General features: G+C 45.9%; 1 protein-coding gene across 4 annotated transcripts in view; it reads right to left on the bottom strand.

Moving 5' to 3' along the window:
- LOC147623320 (CAP-gly domain linker) overlaps positions 1-27,205 on the bottom strand; it is a 70,610-nt gene that overhangs the window by 25,309 nt on the left and 18,096 nt on the right. For 2 of the 4 annotated variants that reach the window (XM_086821455.1, XM_086821454.1), the window contains exons 3-5: positions 18,479-18,572; positions 6,315-6,520; positions 5,482-5,596 (exon numbers count right to left, since the gene is read on the bottom strand). In XM_086821455.1, the coding sequence (XP_086677581.1) occupies positions 5,482-5,596; positions 6,315-6,520; positions 18,479-18,572 (415 nt within the window). The remainder of the gene's footprint in view (positions 1-5,481; positions 5,597-6,314; positions 6,521-18,478; positions 18,573-27,205) is intronic. The other 2 variants (XM_086821456.1, XM_086821457.1) reach the window with 1 other exon arrangement.

Below are 27,205 nucleotides of genomic sequence, written 5' to 3'. Positions count from 1 at the left end.
TAGGGTACAAATAGAGGGTTGTGCGTGAAGCTACTCTAGTATGAGGTGTGATGACATCATTATGATATAAGCATGATGTCATTACGTGACCTAAGCATGATGTTAGTATATAATGTAAGCATGATGTCACCCATGACATCATCATATGACATCATTGCATAAAGTCATCCATGATGTAAGCATGATGTCACCCATGACATCATCACATGATGTTGTTGGAAATAAGTGCACACTAGATGTACTATTTCTCTAGTCTACATTTGTCTAGTCTTAAGTGTGTGCCATGTGGCACCTCTATAATTGTCCCATAAGTCAGTCTACTCTATCTTGTACTTCTCACCTATATATTGTGGGTGTCACATCAATGAAAGTATCTAGCTTGTGTCTTGTCTACACTCATCTCAAGGTAACTCTTTGTCTTTCAGTCTTGTTTTATTTCACTTCTAGTTTTCAGTTTCTAGCTCTTGCTTCTATATTTTATCATGGTATCAGAGCAGGCTGGTCCTGCCCTGTGTTGCCCGCCATATCTTCAGGCCACCATCTCCCTAGCTGCGCTCAGCTTTAGGACCAGCCTATTCACATTCTGAACAGGCCCGCAGGCCTAAACTTTCTGTCCGCCCTGTTCCGGCCTGTTTTCCAGTAGCTGCTGCGGACTCCCGTATGTGTTCAGGCTCATACAGCTCGTTTTCGTGGAGCTACTACTGCTCTCCTTTGGCTGCCTTCTTCATCGACTCAAGGGTGCACATCATCTAGAGGCAGCTGCAGATCGACTTTCCTCTTGTTAACGAGCTATTTGCTGCATCCAGTTCTGCCATCGCTTCCTCTTGGAGAGTCTACAAGGTACTGTGCATTGTCTCCTTCAGTTTGCTGATCAGTCCTTTTCTTATCCTCATATCTGCAAACTGCTAGTTCCTCATGCTTCGATGGGCTGTCACATGCTATGGCCTTGACAAGTGGTGAGAGAGCCGGCTTCTAAAAACAGTTTGGATCTTTCCTTTCATTTCTGCAATCTTGTAAGGGAATAGACACTACCCTTGCATTTTAGCAAGAGGTAAGATCTTCCCACATGGCCTCTTCTACTCATTCTCTCATGTCTATCGACAAATTCAATGGGTCCAACTTTCATACTTGGCAAATCAAAATCAAGTGCCATCTTATGAAAGAAAGTCTTTGGGACGTTGTTCACCTGCTCCCGAAGATTCCGACATTGAGCAAGTTATCACTTATGCTCCCACTGCCAAGAATGACAAAGCCTATGCTATCATCTTGCTCGGTCTTGGAGATGATTATATTCATCACATCTCCGACATACAGTCTGCCGAGCATGGATCACTTTGGATACCCTTTTTGGACCCCGCTCTAAAAACTCTAAGATTGCACTTATGATCTCATTCTTTGATCTATATATGCAGGAGGGAGCTACTATAGCCTCTCATGTCAATTATTTTCGCAGTCTTATGGTTCAGCTTGCATCAGTGAAGTCCTCCATCTCCGAAGATATTGCTATTGCTGTGCTTCTCAAAAGCTTACCTGACACCTATGCTACTCTTGTCACTACCTTCAAGTATCACAATAATCCTACTCTTGAAGGTATCATCAATGCTCTCCAAGAAGAGGAAAGAACAAAACAACAAAAGGTAACTGACACTGCATTTTTAGCAAAGAAAGGAGGTTCTAAGGTAAGAAAGCCTTGCACCCATTGTGGAAAAACTAATCATATGGAGAAGGACTGCTTTAAGGCTCATCCATGCACCATTTGTGGCCGTGATAATCACCGGGAGAATGACTGCTACTCTAAAACCTCTACATCAGCCCCTGCATCTACCTCAGCCCATGTTGCTCCAGCATCTCCATCAGCAGATCTTGCTGTTCATTCCTCACATGATGAGGAGTGGACTTTCTGATTACTTCACCTTTCTTGTCTACCACTTTGACCACCGATGATGTAGATCAAGGGGTTCTAGTGTCTTACTCATTATGCTTTTTGACCTCTCTCTTGTCCCTACCCAAGAGGCAGAGATTGCCCTTGAGGAGGGGATGTCTTCAAGGTCCATCTGTTTGACTACAGTCAGGTCTACAGTCAGTCTTCTATCTATCTAGTCTTGTCTGTCTGTCTATTTGTCTATCAATCTAACTGTGTCTTGTTTTAGATCCATCTTGTCCCTACCCTTGTGGACCCATATGAGGATATCACTTGAGGAGGGGTGTCTCAGGATCTTTGTCTGTCATGTCTTCTGTCTTGTCTCTCAGTCTATAGGTCTTTATGTCTGTCTTCTAGTCTTGTCTTTCTGTCTTCCTCCTAGTGTCCACTTAAGGAGGGTGTTGGAAATAAGTGCACACTAGGTGTACTATTTCTCTAGTCTACATTTGTCTAGTCTTAAGTGTGTGCCATGTGGCACCTCTATAATTGTCCCATAAGTCAGTCTACTCTATCTTGTACTTCTCACCTATATATTGTGGGTGTCACATCAATGAAAGTATCTAGCTTGTGTCTTGTCTACACTCATCTCAAGGTAGCTCTTTGTCTTTCAGTCTTGTTTTATTTCACTTCTAGTTTTCAGTTTCTAGCTCTTGCTTCTATATTTTATCAGATGTCATCCATGACAGCGTCGCATGATGTCACTCATGACATCACCTAAATGTTTCCTTTCACCTATAAAAGAAGCCCCTTTGTCATAGCTTTGCATTGTGTGGAATCCAATGCTTGTGAGTATATATTCCCTATACTCTCAGTACGCCCTCCATCCAGAGTCTATCTAGATCACCATCTAAGCTCTACACTAGAGCACACAGGTGGACAGCACCATCATATTGTACCTATCTCTTGTTTGCTATAGTCAGAATTTTTAAAATTCTCTGCATTCTTTCTATTGCATTGGCTAGTATACTTTCTCTTGTTGTATCTCTTTCCATTGTGCCATATTCTTACAACCACCCACCTCATCCGGGCCGCGGAGGAGCTGAACTCCATCTCCACAGTGATGCGGGCCAGTCAAAACGAAGTCATCTTTGGTCACTAGACCCCCACCTGGTCCGTGCCATCTGTGCATGGTATGTGTATATTTTGAAAAAGGACAAATAGCATACATGACATGAACAAGGGCAGAAACAAATAGAAATATAAAAGGAGAGGCAGATTGATTAATCACCAGGTGCTGCACCTAATTGCCCCAGATGTGGTTCAGAGAGTATTGCATTGCTTGTTTTATATCAAGAGATCCAATGGGGATAGTTACTTTCTTAAGGAGTGTTGGCTAATCTACAGCCCTCTTATTCCAGATACAAGAGGGTGATCAACTCTGATCAGACCTCTTCACAACTGCATTGAATATATCATAAAAACACACATGATTAAAAATGTCAATCAAACCGTAGTCAAAAATGCCAATCAAACTGTAGTCAACATTTTTGCTAAGAGGGTGATCAACTCTGATCAGACCTCTTCACATTTGCATTGAATATATCATAAAAACACACATGATTAAAAATGTCAATCAAACCGTAGTCAAAAATGCCAAACAAACTGTACTCTAACATTTTGCTAGCCACGGCTTGGTTTATCGCTTCATGCTGGATTTTTCATAAGGGCTGCATTGGCCAGCTTCGTCGCCTTATTCGGAACTTTCTTTGGTCAGGGCTTGATGGAAATGCACACACTAGGGCCAGAGTTGCTTGGGAAACCATTATCAGGCCTACGCAGGAAGGGGGATTGAATATCATTGACCCTGAGGTGCAATGTAAGGCTTTGCTTTGTAAGCTTGTTGTTAGGGACTTTCTTCCAAGCACTGAGCCGTGGAAGGACTTTCTCATGCAACAGATCACGAAGTGTGTCCCTGTTCGCGGAGGTGACTGGGCTCTCAGCTTACGCTTTATTTTTTCGGATGCAGTTCACCGCTCCCCTTCATCCCCCCTGGTTAGGTCCCTCCTACGGGCCTGGGACTGAATGAGGAGTTTTTTGGTACACATCCCCCCGCGTTCAGTCGAGGAAGCTAACCGGCAACCCATTCTGTGGAATGATTTGATCTTAGATGTGCACGGTAGACCTCTTGGGGCGGCTATGCATATTCTTTGGGCTGGCTCGGAGACCCTATGCCCCACAGTGTTGGCTTGGAAGAGGTTTCAGAGCCTCACCGAGGTGCAAAGATTGGATTTCATGCAGCATTTGAGAGGCTCTAGCCGGAGGATTGCACAGATTGATGCAGCCATTCCCAACCATTGGATTACTGGATCTTCAGAGTGTTAGCCTTTGGTTGTATGGTGGCTGCCCTATCAGACATTTGCATTGGGACCCCGGTGAGTGGGTGTGGAAGGATGCTTGTAACCCTTTGAAAAGCACGCCTTTTTCAGTTATACGGTGCGGAATGCTAGACATCTTATCTTGGGACATAATCAGAGTGTCCCTACTCTTAGACCCCATTGGGAATCTTACGGCATTTCGACTGACATTCAGAGGGTATTTTGGCGGAGATTGTGGCATTCTTACAGGAAGCCACAGATTTTCTCCTTTACCTGGGTTTCTCTTCATGGTGGTCTGGCCACCAATCAGCGGAGGTCTGTTACTGGTGCTTGCCCAGCATGCCCTAGATGTGCAGGAGTTTCGGAGCCAGTTTACCATTGTTTATGGGAATGCAGGGAAGCACAGAGGGTTTGGTCTGCGATTGCTCACCTCTTTGGTAGGATTAGGAGGGATACTATCATTTCTTTTGGTTCATCATTTGGTTGACACAATCTGGGCCTCAGCTGAGGTTTGAGGAGGGATACTATCATTTCTTTTGGTTCATCATTTGGTTGACACAATCTGGGCCTCAGCTGAGGTTTGAGGGGACTAACAGGAGCTTGGCCATTATGGTTAGGCAAGGAGTTGCTCGGCAGTGTTGTCTTCAGGATTTGCCACTTTCACACTTTGTCGCTCCGGCACAGAGGTTAGACAGCTCTTGGGAGATTATTGCTAGCATCTCAGCCTGGAATATCTGGAAGGCTAGATGCACAGAGGCCATTGAGGGTACTCCCGTTCTTGTTTCTTAGTGTCTTTGCAGGATTTGGAGTGATATTATTCACACCATCATGGCTACCTGGGCCAGAATCCAGGGATCTTCGAGGGCTGCGGAGAGGATGCGCGGCCAATTTATGAGAGAGTGGGACATTGGTATCTTTTTCACATCCTCTCATTCGGAACCCTATTGGTAGCACAGGGCTCTGATTGGTTGAGATCTGCACCTTGCTTGGTGTGAAATCTCCATTTTGTAAATTTTTCCATACTTAATAGAACTCTCCTTTTCAGAATATATATATATATATATATATATATATATATATATATATAGTCAACACTGGCCAAGATGAGCGGATTGGTCAACGTGGGCCAAATCTGGCCACAACTTGCGCAAAATGGTCAAAAACAAGCCATGACATGATGATCTTTTCGTGATTGTGGGGAGAAAGTTGATGTTCTGGATGGTCAATTTGACCAGAGAAAGTTACCTTGACATTTGCTCATTGACTGCATGAACTTCCTTCAAAGTGTTCTTATGATGCTTGATGTCTTCCATGCTTTTATCGTTTTTGACAATGCTTTCTTGCAAAAGTGCACAAAGACCTGATACGAGTCCACAAAAAAGTGCATGTATAAGCTATACACATCTTGACAATAGCCATTGACAAGAAAAACACATGCTATGACAGGAGTTCTCAATTAAAAGGTGCCAGCGGGCTCTAGACCAAGTGGTTGCAAATGGACCTGCTAAAATGCAGGTCTCATGTTCAATCCCTAGCATCATAGCGTAGGAAAAACTCTCAGAAAAAGAACTCTCATTGAAAAGGAAGTCTTCAAGACAACAATTGGAAAGCCTGTAGTAGACACCATAATGTTTTTTACAGCCAAGAAGGCATGTATGGCACATTGGACTACCCTTCTCTCCCAGTTTCTATCTCTGCATTGCAGAAAGCCCAACAAGCCACCCTTGTTTTGTTAATACACTTAACAATTTATTGTGTCATTATATGTAAGTATGCATATATATGAACATGCATACAAACATATATATATACATATACCAAGAATATGCGACCACTAGCTGTTAAGTCTTTGTACCTATCTTAGGTCAATTTTGGAGAACTGCATGCATGCATACTTATTACTAACACAGGCCTCACATTTTTATACCGAAAGAGAGATTTCTCCTTCAACGACCTGCCATGCATATAACAGTGCTTTTGTCTGCTAAACAATATTGCATGATGTGGGACTAAGGAACAGCTTATCAAAAATTATCTACACTATCTAGAATTTGAGTCCATTGGCATAAAATTTGTACCTTTATTGTCACAACTCAGCTGTTCACAATACTGCGTCCTTTCTTGGAAAACTGACTGCCTCGTTGTCTCCATAGCTTCCAGAAGACTACTCAACTTTGCAATCTGTTCATGAAGAGTATTCTTGTCAAGCAGCAGTCTTTGCCTTTCTACCACAGTACTCTCCACATGTTTTTGGAAGAAGTTGCAACAAGACATGAACTCTTCCCTGTACAGGCAGCATACTTGGTGTTTAGAATGATGGTTCCACTTAAACCCAACCTTTTAAATTTCCACCTCAATAGGTTTCTTAAGGACAATTTGTCAAAAAATCTGAGCATGGCTACTTTAAAAGAAGACACTGAATGTCTACAATGAAGAAAGAAGCCCTTGAATGTCTACAACCAAGTACTCTCCACATGTTTTTCAAAGAGGTTGCAAAAGGACATGAACTCTTCCCTGTATAGTGTAGCGGACTGGTATGCCCGTCGTGCAGGCACACTAAATCGCTAGGGTCCTCTCTAGGGCAGTATACCCTCAGGAGTTGGCACAGGCTAGGGAGATGGCAACCTCTCTATCCCACTCCACTACGCACTCACACAGACTCAAGAACAGAACACCACACAAGAGCTACCTAAGTGACATACACGCAACAGAAGTAGGCAATAGTTGGGACATCACAAGACCATGTATTGCATCGGGGATCCTCCCTCGGTACACCAGAGTCTCTCTATATACAACGGGCATGCCCCTTGGGCTATCATGAGCCAAGTGCTAAAAGTGGTCACTAACAGATGCCGTTGGAGTAGGAGAGAGGCACCGAGCACGAGTAGGTGAGCGCCGCTTTGTCGGTCAAGTAGGTAGCCAACTTGGGAAGTGGGGCCTCCGGAGATTCCCACCTTGTGTGACTAGTGAGTGGCCTTGTGGGTGTCCTTGAGGTTCACGAACTTGGGATGCCTGATCCTGGGGGTGCCCGGTCATGGGGGTTCACGAGCTTGGGAGTGTCCGACCAAAGGCAGTGAAGGATGCCGACTTGGGGATGCCCGATCTTGGAGGTTCATGGGCTTGGGTGCCCGACCACCACAGGCAGTGAGGGTGGGTATAGGTCCCTCACCAATTAATCCGTTCAACGTCCCGGTGAACACAAAAGCAAAGAGGCAGATGTTGAGGTGCACTCCAGGAGTCAGAGAGATATCCACCGCAAGACATAAAGGAAGGAAGAAAGATTTCGCCGAGAGAAATGAAATAAAATGAAATGATATATTAACATCTCTAGTGGCCTATGAGACCAAAACTAAGAGTACATCTGAAGTTGGTGTCTCATCAAAGAGAACAACTAAATGAGACTAAAAAGTACAATAAACTGATTGTCCTACAGTTATAAGAACAGAACTGTAAGACTCCGAGATGATACTGAGTAGAAAATACTGGAAAATACTGAAAAATGTATATCAGGTAGATCCATGTATGCTAATCAGTTGAAGTGTTGCCCTCTCCTTAGATCAAGTATCTCCACCATGGGGCTGTCTAGAATGGAGAGGTCGTAGAAGCGAGGTAGGCGCCTCCGATGCCGAGCAATAATGGCTCTGATCTAGCGATGGTGAGGATGCCGTGGTCGGGATCCTGGCGTGGCCGACGAGCACGACATAAGATAACTGCTCTATCAGTGGTGACTCCCTGGGAGCGTGGTCGGTGCCCTGATGGCCCAATGGAGGAGGTATCAGGAGGTGTGTGAGTTGGGTTGCTGGTGCTGGTGCCGAAGAAATCTGTCAGGGTCCTCTGCCTAGGTACATCATGGCTCCGCCTCCTGTGTGCCAAGAGAGTCTCTCTGCGTCTCCTGAGCTCAAGTAGAAACAATCCCACGCATCTCTGATCCTCAAACTCCATGAACATGCATAACGGCCCAAAACCCTCTCGGAAGATGCAGTGATATCTCCCTCGGATATCATAATAGACTGTACATCAGCAAATGTAGTGTTCCTCTGTCTCTACCTCCTGGTAGCATTGCTGACAAATGCGGTCATCCAAGATCTGATGCACATATCGCCCTATCTCAATCCGCAGCTCGTGTGACGAGGTCCGGATCTGTCCAATGGCACAACGTATCCCATGTTATAGGTGTACATCCATGTACGCCGGGCGGGTGATAAAATCATCTGGTGAGAGGTGTAGAAAATGGCTCTTGTAATGAGCCATTTTCGTGCCCAAGGGATCAAGGGGGCTAGTCCATGTCCTCTCTGTGTGTCCACTCTGATGATATCCATCCTGATCACGCGGTTTTGCTCTGAGCGGGTGAGATCCAAAAATGGACAATCCAGATTGTACTGAAAGGGTGGTAGTGCCTCTATCCGCAAACCATGTAGGTCAAACCATGATCTCATCTGAGCGTACCAACAATGAGTTCTCCATCCTCTGCCAACTGTATGGATGAGGTCAATGCCACTCGGGAGTACCTCTGCTTTGGGAGCTCCCATAGCTGCTGTAAAAAGGTAACTACCTGGAATAGGGCCTCGGTTACTACTGGTGGGGCACCCAGCTCAGCCCGAACAATCTCATGTGGTACTAACGATTTGCTCCAAATCATGCGGGCAATCATCATAATCAGTGGTCTCTCCATTTGCCTCCATCCCTCATCTGTCCCTCTCTGAGATCTGTGATGTATACTAGGTCCCCAAATTGGAGCTCCGTATAGGAGGGTCGGTGTGACAAGCGTATCAAATAGCCACAATTTGGTGCGTGGCTCCTGAAACTGTATGTGTGCACACTGCCTCTCAAGCACCCCCAAGGTTGCATGCCCTCGAGCTAATCTAGCTGTTGCTGCCTCCTTCAAGGAGAAACGCGGTCCTGTGAAAGTAACTCCCAAGTAGACATATGACCTGACGTACTCTACCGGCTCCCCTTGGAAAGTGAACTGAGGCTCTGATCTCGTCACCCATGCCTTTGTGGTGTTAAACACCATAACCTTGGTTTTCCCAAGGTTCACTGCCAGATCTTTATCCGCACAGAAAGCCTATAATGCATCCAGGTGTCTCTGTAATCCCTCCAGAGAGTCTGAGATTAGAACAATATCATCACAAGATGGGTATCAACACCCCTGCCAGGCATGCTCCTGGGCCTCCCAATCAGTCTACATAATCAGAGACCGCATCAATGTACAGTCCAAAGAGGGTGGGCGATAGCGGGCATCCTTGCTTCACCCCTATCGTGCTAGTCACCCTATCAGATAGTCCGCCTGGAGCTCGAACTCTGCCTCTCACAAACTCATACAAAGCATATATCCCCCACTGCATATCCTCGGGTACCTCAATGTCATGCAATCTGTGCATAAGCCTGGCACGTGGTACGATATCGAAGGCTTTGCGGAAGTCGGAGTCCACAAAGCAGCAGTATATCCTTCTCTTATGTGCCCTGCCCTCTTCAATAAGTGCCCGAAGTGTCACTATGTGATCCAAGGTAGTAAATCCTCTCCTGAAGCCAGCCTGTCCATGTGCTCGATGACCATGCCTCTCTGCCCATCGGCTCAGCTCCGACTCCAATATAGAGCCATATAATTTGGCCAAGTAATGACCAATCATGATCGTCCTGTAGTTGCCTGGCACCGTGGGGTCCCCACTCTTAAAGAGTGGTACAATGATATGCTCTATCCAGCTTGTCGGGAAACCCTCACAAATGGCATGATTAAACACATGTACGATGAGCAGAGCCAAAGTGTCTCGTGCATATGAGAAGTGCTCTCTAGCTAGCCCATCATGATCATGTGCCTTTCCATTCTCTGTAACCTGTCTATCGCATCTAGCACCATCCGCATAGTAAAAAAGGTGCTGCTAGCCGGTCTAACTCCCAGTGGAGGGGGGGTGGGGGCTGTCCTGGTGCATCATATAGCTCTCTAGCATAAGTATGCCATGCCTCAGGTGCAGTAACCGGAGTACCAGGCTGTCTCTCCTGAAACATCTTCCATGCCCTCTTGCTGTCCTTCCCCAGGAAGAGTTGGTAGATCTCCTCCTCTAGCTTAGCCAGCTAGGCTCGTTTCTTCCTCCACATAAGGCGCCGAAAGATCATCCTAGCCTGTCTATGCGTGTAAGACCCAATGGCAATCTCACACTGTAGCTGTGCTCGTGTCTCACGACACTCATCATCATACCAACTGTTCTGTGGGGCAATGCTGCGGGGGTGGGTGGAAGGGAAAATAGTACAGGGAAACGCATATGAGGTGGATGCATGTAGTACACCTGTCAATCCTCTCGTGATCTCGTCCAGAGGGCTATGCGGGTCTAAACCGAACAAGCCATCAGATACTGCATCTTGATAAACCCCAACTATCTCACGTATAAACTGATATCTCGGGTACCTAGGTAGATGAGTGGCTAGCCCATCTCTCGGGGATCTACCTACTAGTGTGAAACTCAGGTATGCATGATCGGCTGCTATGCCAATGGGCCTACTAGAAATCGTGAAACCCCGCACATCAGGTATCAATGAAGGAGATCCCATCAAGTAGTCCACTGTGCTCACTCCCCCTTTAGAGTTCCAGTGTGTGAGAGCATCTGATCCTTGCCATCTCGATAAGCCATTGTATATGACCAACCCATGTGCACTCTCGAGTGTGAGAAAATGGGTGCCATAATCTGTAATCTCCCCCTCATCCTGTGCTGATCTCTGCAACCCTACATCCTCTGCCGTGATCTCCCGGTACATAACCTCTTGAGTATCATACAACTCTGTCTGCTCTGTGCCTGTACTTGCATTAAAGTCTCCCAATAGTAATATGTCTCCCATGCTGGCAAACCTCATGATATCATCATATAGTGGTATATAGGGCGACTCTCCTGATGGTGCAAACCTGGAGTGGGCTGGGGGAAAGTAGCATACCGCCACATATAGCTCGTGGAGCCCCTCTCTGCATATTCGGACCCACATGTACCTCACATCTGCATCTCTGTGTACCACATGTATTTTGTCACGAAGCTCCTCCCTGTAAAGTATTGCCACTCCTCCAGATCCTCTGGTACCTCCCACTGTGCGTGGCTGAGGGCAGAAAACTAATTCCCATCTATAACCCCGGACGTCAGGAAGCCTCTTGTTTGTGCACTGATGGGTCTCCGTATACATAGCAATATCATTGTGTCTGAAAGTATCCTGCATCTGTTCTAAGGGCCCCGTTGCAATTCCACACCGTGAATCGCAAGGTATCATAGACCGCGCACCGTCAAGCGGGCCTCCTCTCCGTAATGATGACTCCGTCATCTCTGTATACGGCGCCATTTCACCTCTTTCCTTACCTCAAGCACACGCGGCATGTGTTCCTTCCGGTGTGCTATCTGTGCCGGTGTAAGGTCCTCATCGAAATAAATCTTTTCCCCCTTAAGGAAGGCCTTCTTCTTCTCCAAGTCACCAAACCTGATGATCAATATCTTCGCCCTGGTTTCATCTCCGCCTACTCGCCATGCTCTGGTAATGGGTACATCAGTGGCTCCAATTTTTGTTGCAAGAGCTTTTGCATCCTCTTGGGGATTTCCCTTATCTTCCCACCCAACTACACGTACATGTAAGGCACATGCCCGTCTCTTGGCTTCCTCTTCCAATGTAGCATTCATCACCTCTACTTTATTGACTTGTGTATCCTTCTGTATTTTTACTACTTCAATCCATGGGTTGACTTCCTCAATTTGTTTCTTTGTGGCACCGGCAATTTCAGCCCATGAATGCATTTCCTTCTCACCTGCAGCCACTTTTGCCTTACATGATTCCAAAGTGTTTTGCATTTCTGTGATGTCTTTTTTGCGGTCAGCCATACATGTCTTCAAAGTGCCTTCATACGATGCAACTGTTGTGCCAATCTCTCGAAGCATGTCCTCAAAGTGCCTTCATACGATGCAACTGTTGTGCCTTCATAAGACAGAGAGTGAGAGAGAGAGAACTATCCACCACAAGATGTAGAAGTAGAGAGAGAAGGGAAGAGAAGCATCCACCACAAGATAGAGAGAGAGAACTATCCACCACAGGATGTAGAAGCAGAGAGAGAAGGGAAGAGAAACATCCACCACAAAATAGAGAGAGAAAGGAAAAGAATTATCCACCACAGGATAAAAAGGGAAAGAGAGAGGGAGGAAAATACACCACAAGATTTAAAGAAAGAAAGAGGAAGAATTTACCACGAGTTGGAGAAAGAGAGGGAGAGAAATGAAATGAAATGAAATGTTATATTAACGTCTTCAAAAGGCTGTCTTAGATTTACCACAGAATCTGAGACAAAGGGATAGCAGATTCACCACAAGATTTAAGTATTTTGGGGTAAGAAGATTATCCATGCTATAGAAAGAGAAAAAATAGAATTCACCATGAGAAAGAGAGAATGAATCATAGAGAAAAGTGCATCCACACACTTCGTAACTTGGAACCAAGCATGGTTGGAGTAGGTGCATGAAAACAACGCAAATTTTTAAAGAGGAGGTGATCACTGTGCATCTGCAGCTATGACTGTTGCGAGAAGTTGAACAAGAGCAACGGTGTGTGCTGCATGAGCTACCATTGCCGTGGGCCGCTAGGTGGTGGGTGGTAATTCGAATTCGGTGGCGGTGAAAAGAGCAAGCACAAGATCGGGAATGACCATGTAGCTCCCCGAATTCTGGCCTGCGCCCCTCCGCCTCTGTGCCTGTGTCGCCCCATCCTTCCTTTGCCTCCCATCTGTCCTCCACCGCTGTTCGCCCTTGCCTCTACCCTCCATCATTCCTCCGCCTCATCCCTCTGCGCAACGCATCCTTGCTCCGCCTCCCATCCTTCCTCCTCCGCTGTTCGCCCTTGCCTCTGCCTCCCCTCATTCCTTCGCCTCATTCCTCTGCGCAATTCATCCCTTCACCTGTGTGTCCAGTTCCCCTCCCCTTGCTTCCCGTTTCTTTTTGCTTTTCCCTTTTCCACCCTCCCTTCCTTTCCTTCGCCTCCTTGCCTACCTCTTCCCCTTGGTTCGGATTGCTCCTCATCCGGGTTCAAGTCGGCCTTCTTCTTCAATTAGCATCATGGCTAATCATTCTCCCTCGGCCGGGCAAACCATTGTTTTTTCCGAAGCCGAGCTCGCGGTCCTCTTCGCCGAAATCGAGAAACTCTTCAAAACGACCCTCAGTGCCAGAATCTTTGGATCTCACCCTTCTCGTCTCCAGGGTTGGGATTGGGTCCTGGGAGCTCTGCCTTCCGACCTCACTCCACACTTTCGAGATGTCAGGTTGCTTGGAAGAGGTTTCTTCCAAGTGGATTTTGATTCCGAGGATGCAGCCTCAGAGGTTTTGAAGGGCAGCGTGGCAGTTGGCACAGGGGAGGTGAAGTCAGTGGAGGCACCAGCTCGTTGCTTCGGGCAGTCCCGAGTGTAGTGATCTTTGGCCTCAGGGCAATGACGGCACGGGGGTGTCCCTTTTGGATGAGGACATCGACCTTGGTAGTGATCGTACTCCCCACAGCGGTAGCATAAGATGGGATGGTTGCGGGTAGCAAGGGGGCGGGGAGCGGGGGTAACGGCAAGGGTGGCAGGTGTAGGAGATGGTGCAGTGGGCATGAGGGGTGGAAGGTAAGGGTTAGGGGGTGAGGGTGTGTGGGGGTATGCAGGAATGGCGGGCGGGTAGACAGGTGTTGTAACAGGACTCAGTATTTTACCTCTTTTCTTAAGCACTGTGATTATGTTTAAACATGTTTAGCATTCACTGATCGTGTTTTATTCTGTATGTGCATGTGTAAGTTTGTACACGTATGAGGATGCAGATACATGTTTGGTGTGTGTGTGTGTACATGTGTGTGCATGCTCATGTGTTGGTTCATGTGAATGTTTTTTTGGGTCTTTCTCTTACCTTGTTGCAGGTGCAGCAGCTGAGAACTCTCCTTCTCTTGTTGGGCACTCAAGGCAGCCTATGGGGCAGCATAGAGGTGGCCAAGGGGGGGCATCCAGGTAGTAAACCTTGCAACGCGCAGGGGGAGCTGTCGAGGTGACAAGTGGAACCTGACTGCAGCCAAGGACAGCCGGCTTGCAGCACAGCAAAAGAATAACCAGTCAGCAGCCCGTCCAGGTGACGTGGCACATGCAGCTGATGTGGCACAAAAGGCTGGCGTGGCAAAGGCGGCAGTACTGCAGAGCAGGCGCTGCCACGTGTCAGAGGCGCACATGAGACGGCTGATGCAGGCACTGCCACGTGGGCGAGCTAGCGCACACCCAAAACGCAAGAGAAACACCAAAACGCAAGAGGAAAAAAAAGAAAAAAGAAAACGCCGGGCAACAATCGCGCAAGAGAAAAAAGCGTGAATCCCAAAAAAAACACTATTCGCCATGTTTTTTTTTATTTTATTTTTTAAGAAGGAAGAGAAAAGCTATTCGAAGAGTCCTTTTTTTTTTTGAAAAGCACTTGTAGTAGTTTTTTTTTCTTAGCCGGCAAAGCTATGCTTTTCACCCCCAAATTTGTATAAAAAGGGGGCCAAGGCTCTTGTATCCACAACACAAACTAGGTGAAAGTTCAAGGAGATCTCCTCTACGTGGAGCAAGGAGATTTTCTTCTCGAGAGTTGTACAAGGGCTACACCGACTTCAAGTGATTAATAAATACCTGCGGGGACGCCACGCTTTGGGGCCAATTGGTCTTTTGTGCAAGAGCACTCTAGCTCCACCTCTTTTTCTTCTTCTTCCAAGTTTATTATTCCAGGTCATAAAGAGTTTTAAGTGTGATTAAGTGTGCTCACCGCCTGTAAAGTTTCTGAAGGCCAGTTTCAAGGTTCCATTGCCGGGATACATCGTCAACTTTTTCAAGAGGGCGAGCCTGTGGTCAAAACAGTTAATACTATGGCTGGAACTAGTGCGGAGATGAAGGATTTATCTTCAGAAGAGGAAGACTACTTCGAAGAAGAGGTTTATCCTATAATGCTTTTATGCAACTTAATTGATGAAAAACTTAGGAATTAAGTCCATAATTGGATATTGATCCAAATAATAGTTATTCTATCATATTGTATTACTAAAACTTTATGCTTTCAAAATTATTGAAAATTATTAGTAATAGCAGCGGAGCTATGGTAAAATTTCTGAAAAATTAACACATAAATCAATTTCATGCATAATATGAAAAGAGGACTTCCTACCATATTCTAGGATTAATCATCCTAGGTTACTATTTATGCATAAACATCAAAATCAATTTTTCCATGGTTATGATGAGAAATTTCTAGTAATTCATTTTTATGATCAAAGAGGAATTCCCACCATATTTGGAATTCAATCATTTAAATGAGGAAAGTGGAATTTCTAGTATAATGGAATTAATGGAGATTTTTATTTAATTTTAAAGAGAAAATTTAGTTAAATTTATTCTTATGCATAGATAAATTTAAATGATAAAAGATGAATTCCCACCATATTTGGAATTCAATCATTTGAATGAGAAAAGTGGAATTCCTAGCATATTGGAATTAATGGATATTTTATTTAAATTCAAAGATGAATTTTAGATAAATTTATTTTATCTATGAGAAATATTCAAATGATAAAAGAGGAATTCTTATGACATTTGGAATTCCACAACCTCCCCACGACTACAAAATTGAAAACAAAATGGACAAAACTCAAGGACTCCTCCCGTGGGCGAGCACACCCACATCACAGGCCCTCACTCCCTAAGGTATAGTATGGTATAGACAAGAGATGAATGCTAACAAACATGTCCAAGCCATACTACCTCGGAAACAACAAAATGCCATGAGAAATACCGTAGCTCACCCAAATCGTTCATCTCAAACTTCTGCTTCAAAACCCTCCTGACATCATGAATGTCAGCGTCACTATCACCAGTGATAATCAAGTCATCCACATAAATGACTAATAGCATGATCCTTCCATCTATCTTTTTCACATAAAGTGAAAAAGCTACATTGGATATCTGAAATCCAATGGTAACACGATACTCCTTGATCTTGTTTGACAATGCTTTGGGTACCTACTTCAAGTCATACAAGGCTTAGCGTAACCTACACACAAAATCTAGGTGTGCATCACTCTCATAATCCAATGGTTGCATCATGTATGCTTCTACTTGCAAATCACCAAGCAAGAAAGCATTCTTACCATCCACGTGAAGTAAAGACCAATCCTTCGCCTGCAGCCATAGCAATGACAGCTCTCATGGTGCAACCGGGCTAAATGTCTCCTCATAGTCAATGCCATAGATCTGCGCATATCCCTTGGCAACCAATCTTGCCTTATACCTACTCCACTGATCCATCTGAGTTACTCTTGATCTTATACACCCACTTACATCCAACTGTATTTTCCTTGGACAAAGACTCTAACTCCCATGTTGCATTTGCATCCAATGCTACCATCTCCTCATTCATAGCATCTTCCTATTTTTTATTTCCAAGTTCTTGCTCAAAACAAGTGGACTCCAGCTCCTCTATTGCTTTAACCCTGTAAGCATAATAACGGGCTGTATATCCATCATATCTCATCCTGTCATCAATAGGGTATCTAACCCTTGTAGACCTGCATACACTTGGATCCTACCAGTGTCCTCAAAACAGTCCTGGTTCTCCTTGCACCAGGAGTAATCACTGATAGTATGACAAGCTTCTCATCGAGCCTTTGCTTGGAACCACTAAAGTCATCATCCACATATGAGTGATGCTAACAGATCGGACAGAAAAGTTTGATCTATCTTTTCCTTCCCATTTGTGCGATACATGTGTACCTATATCTGTCCTAACCTGCTTAACCATGGATTAACACTTGATCCACTACTAGGGGACTTTCCAAGTCCACTAAGCACCTATGATTTTTGCTGCTCTACATGTGGGGTAGCATCATTACTTCTTACATCTGCATTTTCTGTTGCCTTCACTAGTGTATACTAGCTACTCATCTCCTGAAAGACATCTCTGCTTACTCACATCTCACAAGTGATAGGGTTATAACATCTATAACCTTTCTGCTCCAAAGCATAACCAATGAAGATGCATTTCTCTACCTTTGGATCCAACTTTGTTTTTCCTTCATCGGAAATATGCACATATGCAATACACAAACACTTTCAAGTGCTTTCAAGTGAGACACATCTGTTTTTATCCTTATAAACTTATGTTCAGTCGTCATACCATGAGAACAACTCCAGTGAGGACTCCTATTCATAATGTAAATAGCAGTTGCTACTGCTTCTGTCCAAAAATAGTCTAGCATATTCTTTTCAGACATCAAGGCACGTACCACTTCTGCAATGTGTCTATTTTTCCTTTCTAAAATACCATTCTGTTGCGGAGTGCACCTACATATAAATTGTTACTTGATTCCCTGCTTTCTCAAGAAATCACTGAACTCATTGGAAAAATACTCTCCCCTACCATCCGATCTTAGGCATTTGATTTGTATACCTTTTTCCTTGTGAGTAATATGCACTCCTCTATGTCTTTTAATCTTTTTTGTATTATTCAATGTGAGAGAGAGCTTCTATTTGCCAGTTTGCGTTATCTCCTTCTTGTGACTTCAGACATATTGTCTTGAGAGAACCATTCACTCCTTAGTGTGCCGAGCAGCCCAACCTGCTACAATTGTTGTCAATGGGGTTGAAAAAGGTTGGCGGCAAGTTGGGATGCAAATGTCTCAACAAGATTGGCAACAACTTCTCTCGGGCAAAAACGTGAGAACAAGATTGGGACCTCTACGCCTGTGGATTCCTAGTGGTGTCGTGGCCGGGGTTGGTGCCGTTTGCAGCGTTATGTTGGCGACCCGTTTCGCGGCGTGGGTTTTTTTGTTGGGGCCCAGGCGCCCGGGGGGGGGGGGGGGGGGGGGCGGGGGGCGTGTTGTTGTTGGCTTAAAGCTTGCGCTCCCTCCATTGGATACTTGGCAGCCTGGACCTTAATCCCATACGCAAGTATATCATACCCTATAAAGGGGTATATGGGCTGGATTCATAGTGGGGACCTCATATCCCCATGCACACTTTTGGGGTTGAGACTCCCCAAGGTGCCCCAGGGTAGCTAGGTGAGGGGTTGGGACTCCCTCCACACGGTCCTCATCCGGTTTTCATCACCTGACACATTGCATTATGTTAATGCATTGGAGTTACCTACATATCCATATCCCAACAGACATCAAACAGCACTAACCAAGTTAACAGCCAACATAGGGGAAAAAAATAAGGATGCGCGTCCGAAGTTTTATTAAAAAAAACTACCTCTCTTCTCTCATCTTGGAAGTGGTATGTTTGATTGCATCCTCAACATCTTGTATGTTTCTTGTTTCTTGCAAAAGGTAACCATGTGATTTTTCTGCAATACCAAAGATTGTGTTATAAGATCAAGTGCATTTACATCAATAATTACTCAAATAATAAATATATGATTCCTGTATGGCTCAATGGCCTCCCTCTTTCTTGAAAACTTTTTTTTTGCGAAAGCAATTATTGTTAAGCAAATTTGTTGATCTGAATCATCCTAGACAACCACTAAAAACACTCCCTCCAAAGGGAAGAAAAAACCTAGGCTGGGCCCTGTCACACGCTCAGCCTCTGGCTATGGCTTCAGCGCCTACCAAGGCTGCTCGAAGGCCGCATAGGAGAGGTGGTTGTAAAAAAAATCCACGATCAAATTCTTGCATAAAAGCTGACCTTCTGGTCATATGTTACATCTTTTCTATATTGATCCACTTGGTGTTCATAAATGGCCTGTGCATCACTTATCCGCATCTTAATTCCATAACTTAGTCAGCCCTCCATGAATTGCATAAATGGTCAAAATTATATATTTATTGTTTTTATTGTTGTGTTTGTCAATGGAGTGCTGCTCAGCAGGTTCTTGCCCCCATGTGGATGCATGGATGTCCACATTAGGCTGCTCAGAAGCTGTCTAGACTGCCCATTGGTTCAGCACTGCCCGGTGTCTGCAAACGCTTCTGCTTCTTGTTCATATGGCTGTCCAGACAGGGTATTGAGCCCAACAATGGTAAAACCATTTTGGACACTGACTCAACTATGTCCGGCGCATGGCTCTTGGTCTAATAAGTGTCATGACATTTGTACAATGAATATCTCATATGAATATCTCAAGTGAATTGCATACTTGCGGGATAACACATGACTTCACACCTGTATGACCTAAACCTAGATGGCAATTGGTGACTTGTCCCAAACAAGGGCTCACAACATGCATATTGCTCATCTATAAGGCAAACTTTTGTCTAGTTATGTCCACAACACCCTAGTACAGCGGGTGCAAGTGACACTGAACCTGCCCAAAAGCCTGCTAACCTGGCCATGTGGAACTCACGTAAGTGATGCACATGACATTCCTCGTACAACTGGTGCAAGAGACACTGAACCTGCCCATTAGCTTGCTAGCCTTGTCCACGTGGAACTCACGCATGTGATGCAACCTCAACATGCAGCTCTAGCTTCCAAGAAGCTGCCTGCTAACCTTGTCCATGTCGAACTTATGTAGGTGATGATCATGACCTCCCCTCCTGCTAAACTCTTTTTCTTTCTCTTTTTTGCTCAAAAGAGACTTCTATTAAGTTATGAATAGACCATAAAAAATCATGGCTAGAAGCTGGAACAAAGAATCCTCATCCCAAAATTTAGGGTGATCTCAACTAATCTAGGGCACAATGGTGGCACAAGAGTCTTGCGGGGGTCGATGAGAAAGATCCCATGATCCCACTTCCTCATGAAAACAGTAAGTTTTTCTTGCTTAGATCTGGATGGTCCATGTGTACGAGCCCATGTGGCCATAAGAGTGAATAATACCTTACCATATAGTACAAATGCACTGAGTGTCATATATCTGAATGCCCTCTATAGCATATGTGAGTCTTGCCCTCCAAACGTGATACTGGCAATGATCTCTCAAGTGGTATCAATCCTCTATAGATGTAGTAGCATGGAACATTGAGCCACACCTCTGCATATCAATATGGCGGTGTCCAAATCCTGCCCTCAAAAAATATGTGGACCAAACTGAATGAGCCAAACAATAGCACCCCAAGTAACACAGATGGTATCTCTCCTCAATCTGCTCATAAGCTGGGTATAGAGCTCCAAATCCCTTTTTTTTTTTTTTGAAAGAGACTTCTATTAAGTATGAGAAAAACATACAACAATCACAGCTATAAGCCGGAAAAGAATAGAATCACCCCATTATGTAAGGTGATTTCAACCACTGAGGAGCATCATGATGCCATGTAAGACCTATGGTACTAAAGGAAAAGAAGATGCCATGGTCCCATTCCCGCATAAATATCACACGCTTCGCTTGCGGAGAACGAGAGGGCCCCTAAATGCGAGCCCAAGTAGCCATAAGAGTATGGATGATATCACCCCATATAGTACTAATGCACTAAGACCCAATACTCTGGACACCCTCAATAGCCTCCGTGCATCTAGCTCTCGAGATCTACCATCATGTAATACTGGCAATAATCTCCCAACTCGTGTCAATTCTTTGTCTAGGGGGTGTATAGTCAAAGTGAGGAACATCCTGCAATAAACCATGCTGGGCAATACCTCTACGAATGAAAATAGAGGAATCTGTACCACTGCCCTCATAAAAAAGCTGCGGACCAGACTGGGAGAGCCAAGCAACTGCCCCCCAAGTCACATGCATGGCTCGGCCACTCAATTTGCCCATAAGTTGGGCTACAGGACCCCAAATCTGCAGTGCAGTGCTGTATCCCCATAAACAATGTTGTACGGTCTAAGAATCTGCTGCACACCTAGGACAGGAGGGTGCTACACCGAAAACTGATCTCCATTGATTGGTGGGGATACCACCATGTAAGAATAACCCTCCTAGATCCCACTGAAGATATCTGATAGGACTACCACCATATAACCACAAACACCAAGAGCCATGAGTCACTATCTAAGGAGAAGGGTCAACGAACCAGTGCTTCCCGGAGCGACCAACAATCCTCACTAGACTAAGCCTAGTATCTGGGATGATCTCCTCCATACTACATTTCCTCAATCTCCCACCAGGCATGATAGATTAAATGAGGCAATCTATCTCCTCCTGGCCCAGGAGAGCAATGACCTACGGAGGTATGCCTATCCTCGAAAAAACTCCCAGCCAACTCGGATGATAGTCTCCGTGAAAGGTCCCAGAAAGTCACTCGTGCGGAATAGCTCCATCAATTTGATCAATACGAATGCGAGAGCCCCTAAGATGCTGAATGGATGCAGCTCTCCAATCCTCCGGAAGACTCTTAAAGGTCTTCCAAGCAAGAACTGTGTACGCACATCTCTCCCATCCTGACCTTTGCATATAACAAGATGCACCAAGTGGCCGACCAGCCTCATCCCTAATGAAGTCGTTCCACATAATAGGTTGTCGGTCAGCCTCGTCCAAAGACCTAGGAAGCCTTTGTCGCAAAAAATATCAAATGCTTCTCCATGCTTTGACAATGGGTGCAATAAGAGGGAAAGATGGTGCCCTAATATTAACCTTTGTGAATAAAAAACGTGTGCTGGGCATCCAGTCTCTCCCGACCCTAGGTGTACATCCGGAAATCTGAGACAAGAAAAAATCCTTCCAAGGCTCAGTGTGTGGTAGGAAACCTCTGACCACAAGTTTGCAAAGCAACGCCCTACAATGAACATCCGGATCAATAATATTCAGGCCCCCCTCTCTTTTGGGCTGAATAACTGTGAGCCAAGCTACCCTGGCACGAGTGTCTGAGGTGCCATCCAAACCCAACAAGAGAAAATTGCGGATCAATCTCCGCAATTGGCCAATGCACGCACGAAAGAAGCACCAACAAGAGGCAATAAACCAAGCTGAGGCAAGCAAAACCTGATTAGCTACCAAAGCTCTGGAGGCTAAATCTAATCTCCTGGAGCTCCAATGGAGGAGCTTCTTCCGGATACTCATAAGTACCAGAGCAAACTGCTCTGCAATATCAATCCCAACTTGGCATCCCAAATATCTAGCAGTGCATCCTCTACTTATCCAAGTAAAACCAAGCTCTACACCCCAATCAACTCTCGGTGAATCACTAACCCAAAAACCAACAGATTTGAGCCAATTAATGAGTGCCCCTGCTGCCAAACAGAACTCCTCTAGTGCTACCCGGAAGGAACATAAGCATGTATGTGAAGCCTCCAAAAACACGGCTGTGTCATCAGCTAACTCAGAGTCAACCAATTCCTCTTGACTACGAAGCGGCAACCTCAATCCCGAAATACCAACAGTGGAGCGGAGAAAGATGCTCATTGCCTCTGCAACTATGATATATAATAATGGGGCTAAAGGGCAGCCATGTCGTACTGAGTGAGAAATCTGAAACCGCTCTCCTCTATCACCGCAAGCGAGAACTCTACTGTGGGCATCACGATACATGCATGAAACTCCCTTGATCCATCTCTGAGAGAAGCCCATATGGCTAAGAGTACCCTCAAGGAAGTCCCAATCCACTCTATCATAGGCTTTCTCAAAATCCAAGAGCACAATGGCTAAGGGCTGATTGCTCGCTTTAGCCCATTCGACGGCCTCCCAAAACGAGAAAATGTTATCAAAGATGCTCCTGCCATGTAAGAATCCATTCTGAGTATCATGAATGACATCCTGCGAAATTGGCTGCAATCTCATGCTCACTACCTTAGCAAGAATCTTAAAGCCAGTCCCAAGTAAGGTGATAGGTCTCCACTGGCCAATCAATGTCTTATCCCTGCTCTTAGGAATAAGATAAATAAGCTCCTCAGTGAGAGAAGAAGGCATAGAACCTGTGTCCCACATCTCCTGTAAAGCCGATGTGATCTCAGCCCCGATCTCATCCCAAAAAGTAATGACAAAAACAGGGGAGAGGCCATCCTCCCCTCGACACTTACCATGAGATAAGGCATGAAGAGCATGACTGAACCCCTGCATAGAAAAAGGGGCATCCAGAGTGGCACACATCTCCTCAGTGATCAAATGTGGCAACGCATTCCAAACCTTCCTCTATGCCCTGTGTCTCAAACCAGAATACGGCTCAGCACTAAGAAGCTAGCGATAGAAATCAGTGGCAATCTGTCTAACCACAAGAGGATCTAAGTGAAGAGTGCCATGTGAATCCTACAACTACCTGACGCTATCTCTGGCATGAGATGGGCCGTGAGAAGCAAAGAAATGTTTGTTACATCTGCCACCCATCTATGTCCAAAAGGATTCCTGGGCATGGAAACGGTACTCCGCGCGCTGCTCAAGAGAGTGATGAAGTTCTACCCTAACAGTATATAAAGAATCTACAACCCATTGAGCATGAGGATGTTTCTCGTGCTCTTTCTGCAAGGCAGCCAATCTACGTCTAATAGCCCTGTCTAAGTCCAAGGCCTCTTGCCTCTTAGATAGGGCACATGTGTGATAAAAGACACTAATATCACAGAGAGCAGAGGCCAAGCTTTGAGAGGCCTATAAGAAATCATGAGATCTCCAAATATCAAGCATACGACGCGATAGCTCTGCATCTGAAAACAAATGATCAAGGATGCGTACATGGGGTGCTGATCCATGGCAATTCGTATCTCCAATACATAAAACCACTGGGCAATGATCCGATTTGGAGGTGCCTGTAGCAATAAAAGTATGTCCACCTCTGTCAAGCACCCAATCATCCACATAAAATCTATCTAACAGTGCATAGATACATCCTGCATCTCTTCTCCTGTTAGACCATGAATAAAGAAGAGTGGATGGACTCTCAAAATGTCATCCTCATGCCAACAATCTCTGCCATGAATGGAGAGTATAAACCTCTCCCAAGACGCTCTTTCAAGAGGATGCACCAAGCCCTCATGTCCACCTCTTTTATCCGTTGGCATCTCAACCATGTTAAAATCCCTACCAATAATCCAATGGTCGGCAAGGGGCATCAATGTAGTGAGAGATTTCCAAAAGGCAATCCTCTCACCTCTATGGTTAGGAGCATAGAGGTTGAGAATACCAGTGCGTGTAGTACCCTGCATAAGAAGGATCCACTGTGCTCTCGCAGGCAAAATGACACCATGTCCAATGATGCAAGGCAAGATCAAAGCTGAAACAGAGATACAAACACCACCCTTGGTGCCAACAGCCGGTGACCAAAAGGTGTGTCCCGAGAGAAGCTTGCCTGATCTCCCGCACTGACTAGCATCCAGTTTATGCTCTTGCAAGAGCAATACATCCATAGGTCCACCTGTGACTACAAAATGAAGCTAGGTTTTTACAATTTGTTTCCGCGACGCGGAAAAAAACCCCCAAGACCCTGAATGTTCCAAGAGACAATCCTCATAAGGACTCAAAGTAGGAACGACCAGATCTCGTGGTCAACGAAGGACTCCCTTTAGAGGCAGAAGTACGTCTCGCATAGGTAAGGGAGGGAAAATCTGACGATGTAAACCTTACCTCTCTCTCCCACTCCGGGGAAAAGCCAAGGCTAGTCCTCAGAACTGGAGAGGTACCATGACAATGCGAATGCGCAACATCATCCTCAAGGGTATAATCATCCTGTAACTGTAATGCAGCATCCTCCTGTGAGGGATCCAGATCATGTGCCTACAAGGCCTCATCCTCCAAAGAAGGATCAACATCCTATGAGGCAAGAGCTGCATAGGGGTTAGGGTGCTCCACAAGGGGTGTGGGTGAAGGGGTAGGTACGGGGGTCCGAGGGTGCCCGCTATCCCTAACCACAACCCAACGATGTGTGGTTTGCTGCGGCAAAGGAGCAGTTGGAGTCTCGGCATCTGCAAAAGGCCTCTGATGGGCAAGACCACACCGCCTCCTAGCATGGCCCCTCGATCTGGGACAATCTCTAGCAATGTGACCCTGTCGACGACAAATCCGACATTGGTCAGGTCTGCCTGCAATCTCCATCCGCTGGCGCAAATGAGATCCGTCAGGTCTCTAAAGCATACCATGATCATCAGTAATTGATGGATCAGGAACAAGCACAAGGACCCGGGGTACACCATCAAGAGTGGCGGTAACGGCCGCGGAAGCTGGGGTGGGAGAGCTCGGAAGGACTGGTACCTCTAAAACCTGGCCAAAGGATGCCCCTATGGAAGCTAAAAGCTTCCAATAGGACCGAGGAAGAGCAGGGAACCGTAGTGACACCGAGGTAAGGCACTGATCCTCCACCACTGGATCAAAGCCCACCTGGTACTGAAAGAAGAAAATCTTCCTAGGACCAAGAGGGAAGGGGCATACAGCCAAAGCTTGAGAAGTAGCTTTTGAAGAATGAAAGTCCACCTGGAAGAAGCCTCGACCAAGCAAACGAGTATCCTGAAAGTGCACAATCAGCTCCTAAGGGAGAGCTGCTAGAAGCCATTCACGGGCCTGCGAACGAGAGGGGTGGGAACCATAAACTCTCGCAACAAGGGTATCTGGACCTCAAGGTCAATGTCGTGCTGAAGAGAGGTGAGCTCGTCTTGTGAAAAATTGATGATTCTCCCGGCCAGTGGGGGTGACGAGAGAATGGCTGCGGCAAAAGAAGCCATAAAACCAATCAAGAAAAGTGGGCGGCCGACTTGAATCCAGATAAAATTGCTGCTGAAAAAGAGGGGGGTGTAGAGGAAGGGGGGCGGAGGCGGGAGCTGAAGGGCGGGAGCAGCTGGGGCAGCAAGGGCTATGGGGCAGGCGGGGACTGCAGATGGGCAGGGGGGCAGCAGAGGGGCAGGCGGGGGCAGCAGATGGGGAGGCAGGGGCAGCAAAAGGGGCTGGCAGGGGATGAAGGAAGGCAGGCAAAGGCAGGCGGGGGCCAGCAGAGGGGCTGGTGGGGGGAGCAGAAGGGCAGGCGGGGGCTGAAGAAAGGCAAGCGAGGGCAGCAGAGGGGCAGGCAGGAGGTTGCAGATGGGCAGGCGAGGGCAGCAAAGGGGCAGGTGGAGGCAACAGAGGGCAGGCAGGAGCAGCAGAGGAGCAGGCGGGGGCAGAAGAGGGACAGGCGGGGGCAGCAGCGCAAGTTCACCTTCACGACTTTTGCCTGTAGCCAAGATGATCGGCTCCAAATCCTTTAAGTAGCTCTACACCCCCATATGCGCTGTACTATCTCAAAAGCTACTGTGGACAACTGAGGTAGGAGAATTCTACACCAAAAATAGCCCTCCACTAATTAATGGGGAGGCCACCATGTAAGAATAACCAAAAGAAGTGGGAGATCTCACTCCCCTTATATGAGTGCCAAAGTCTGTGTCAAAATCTCTTTGGAATCAATGGGGTAATGTCATTACTCTCCCAGTGTGGCCTGAGCGTAGGAGTCCTCCGAATCCATCCAAGTAAAAGAAGCTTGGCTTACAATGTAGCTAAAAAAAGGCTGACTCTTCATTGGATTGGCTGCACTCCCACTCACCCTAGGATCCCAATGAAGATATCTGATAGGACATCCACCATACAGCCATAAGCACCAAGACCCATGAGTCACAATATCAGATGTCAGTGCTTCCCTGAGTGACTAACTACTCTCACTGGATGAAGGGACGTGCCTGGAATAATCTCCTACGTGTCACATCTCATCAATCTCCATCTTGGCTGGATAGAATAAAAAACATGAGGTATAGCTGCATCAATCTGAGGTGCTCCGTCTAAGACTCCCTCTAAGGTGCTGGGTGGATGCAAGTCTACAGATGACGTAGATCTCAGAGGCCTCATCCCTCCACCCCGCAGCTGAAAATCCAGGATATCCTTCGACGATGGCAAGCTCCCATCATAGAGGGCGGCTACTTTATGCTCTATTCTGGAGGATGGTATCACTGTATGACCACATATTCTATCATCATGTAGCATCCAATGGATGATTTAGCTTATGTAGCTAGTTTCATGCAGTTTTTCTTTTCCATGGTAAAGTATTCATTGTGGATAGATTGTACTACCTTTTTGGTCTCATAGACCCTTTGGGTCTTTTAAAGACATGTATATTTCTCTTTCTTTCTTTCTGCCAGCTTGCTTGTGAACCCACGCCA

Source organism: Cibotium barometz, chromosome 27 (genome assembly GCF_041138505.1).
Source record: "Cibotium barometz isolate CiBa-2024 chromosome 27, ASM4113850v1, whole genome shotgun sequence".
Classification (NCBI taxonomy): Eukaryota; Viridiplantae; Streptophyta; class Polypodiopsida; order Cyatheales; family Cibotiaceae; genus Cibotium; species Cibotium barometz.
The sequence above is the reverse complement of the archived record's forward strand: the minus strand, read 5'-3'. Positions and strand labels throughout refer to the sequence as shown.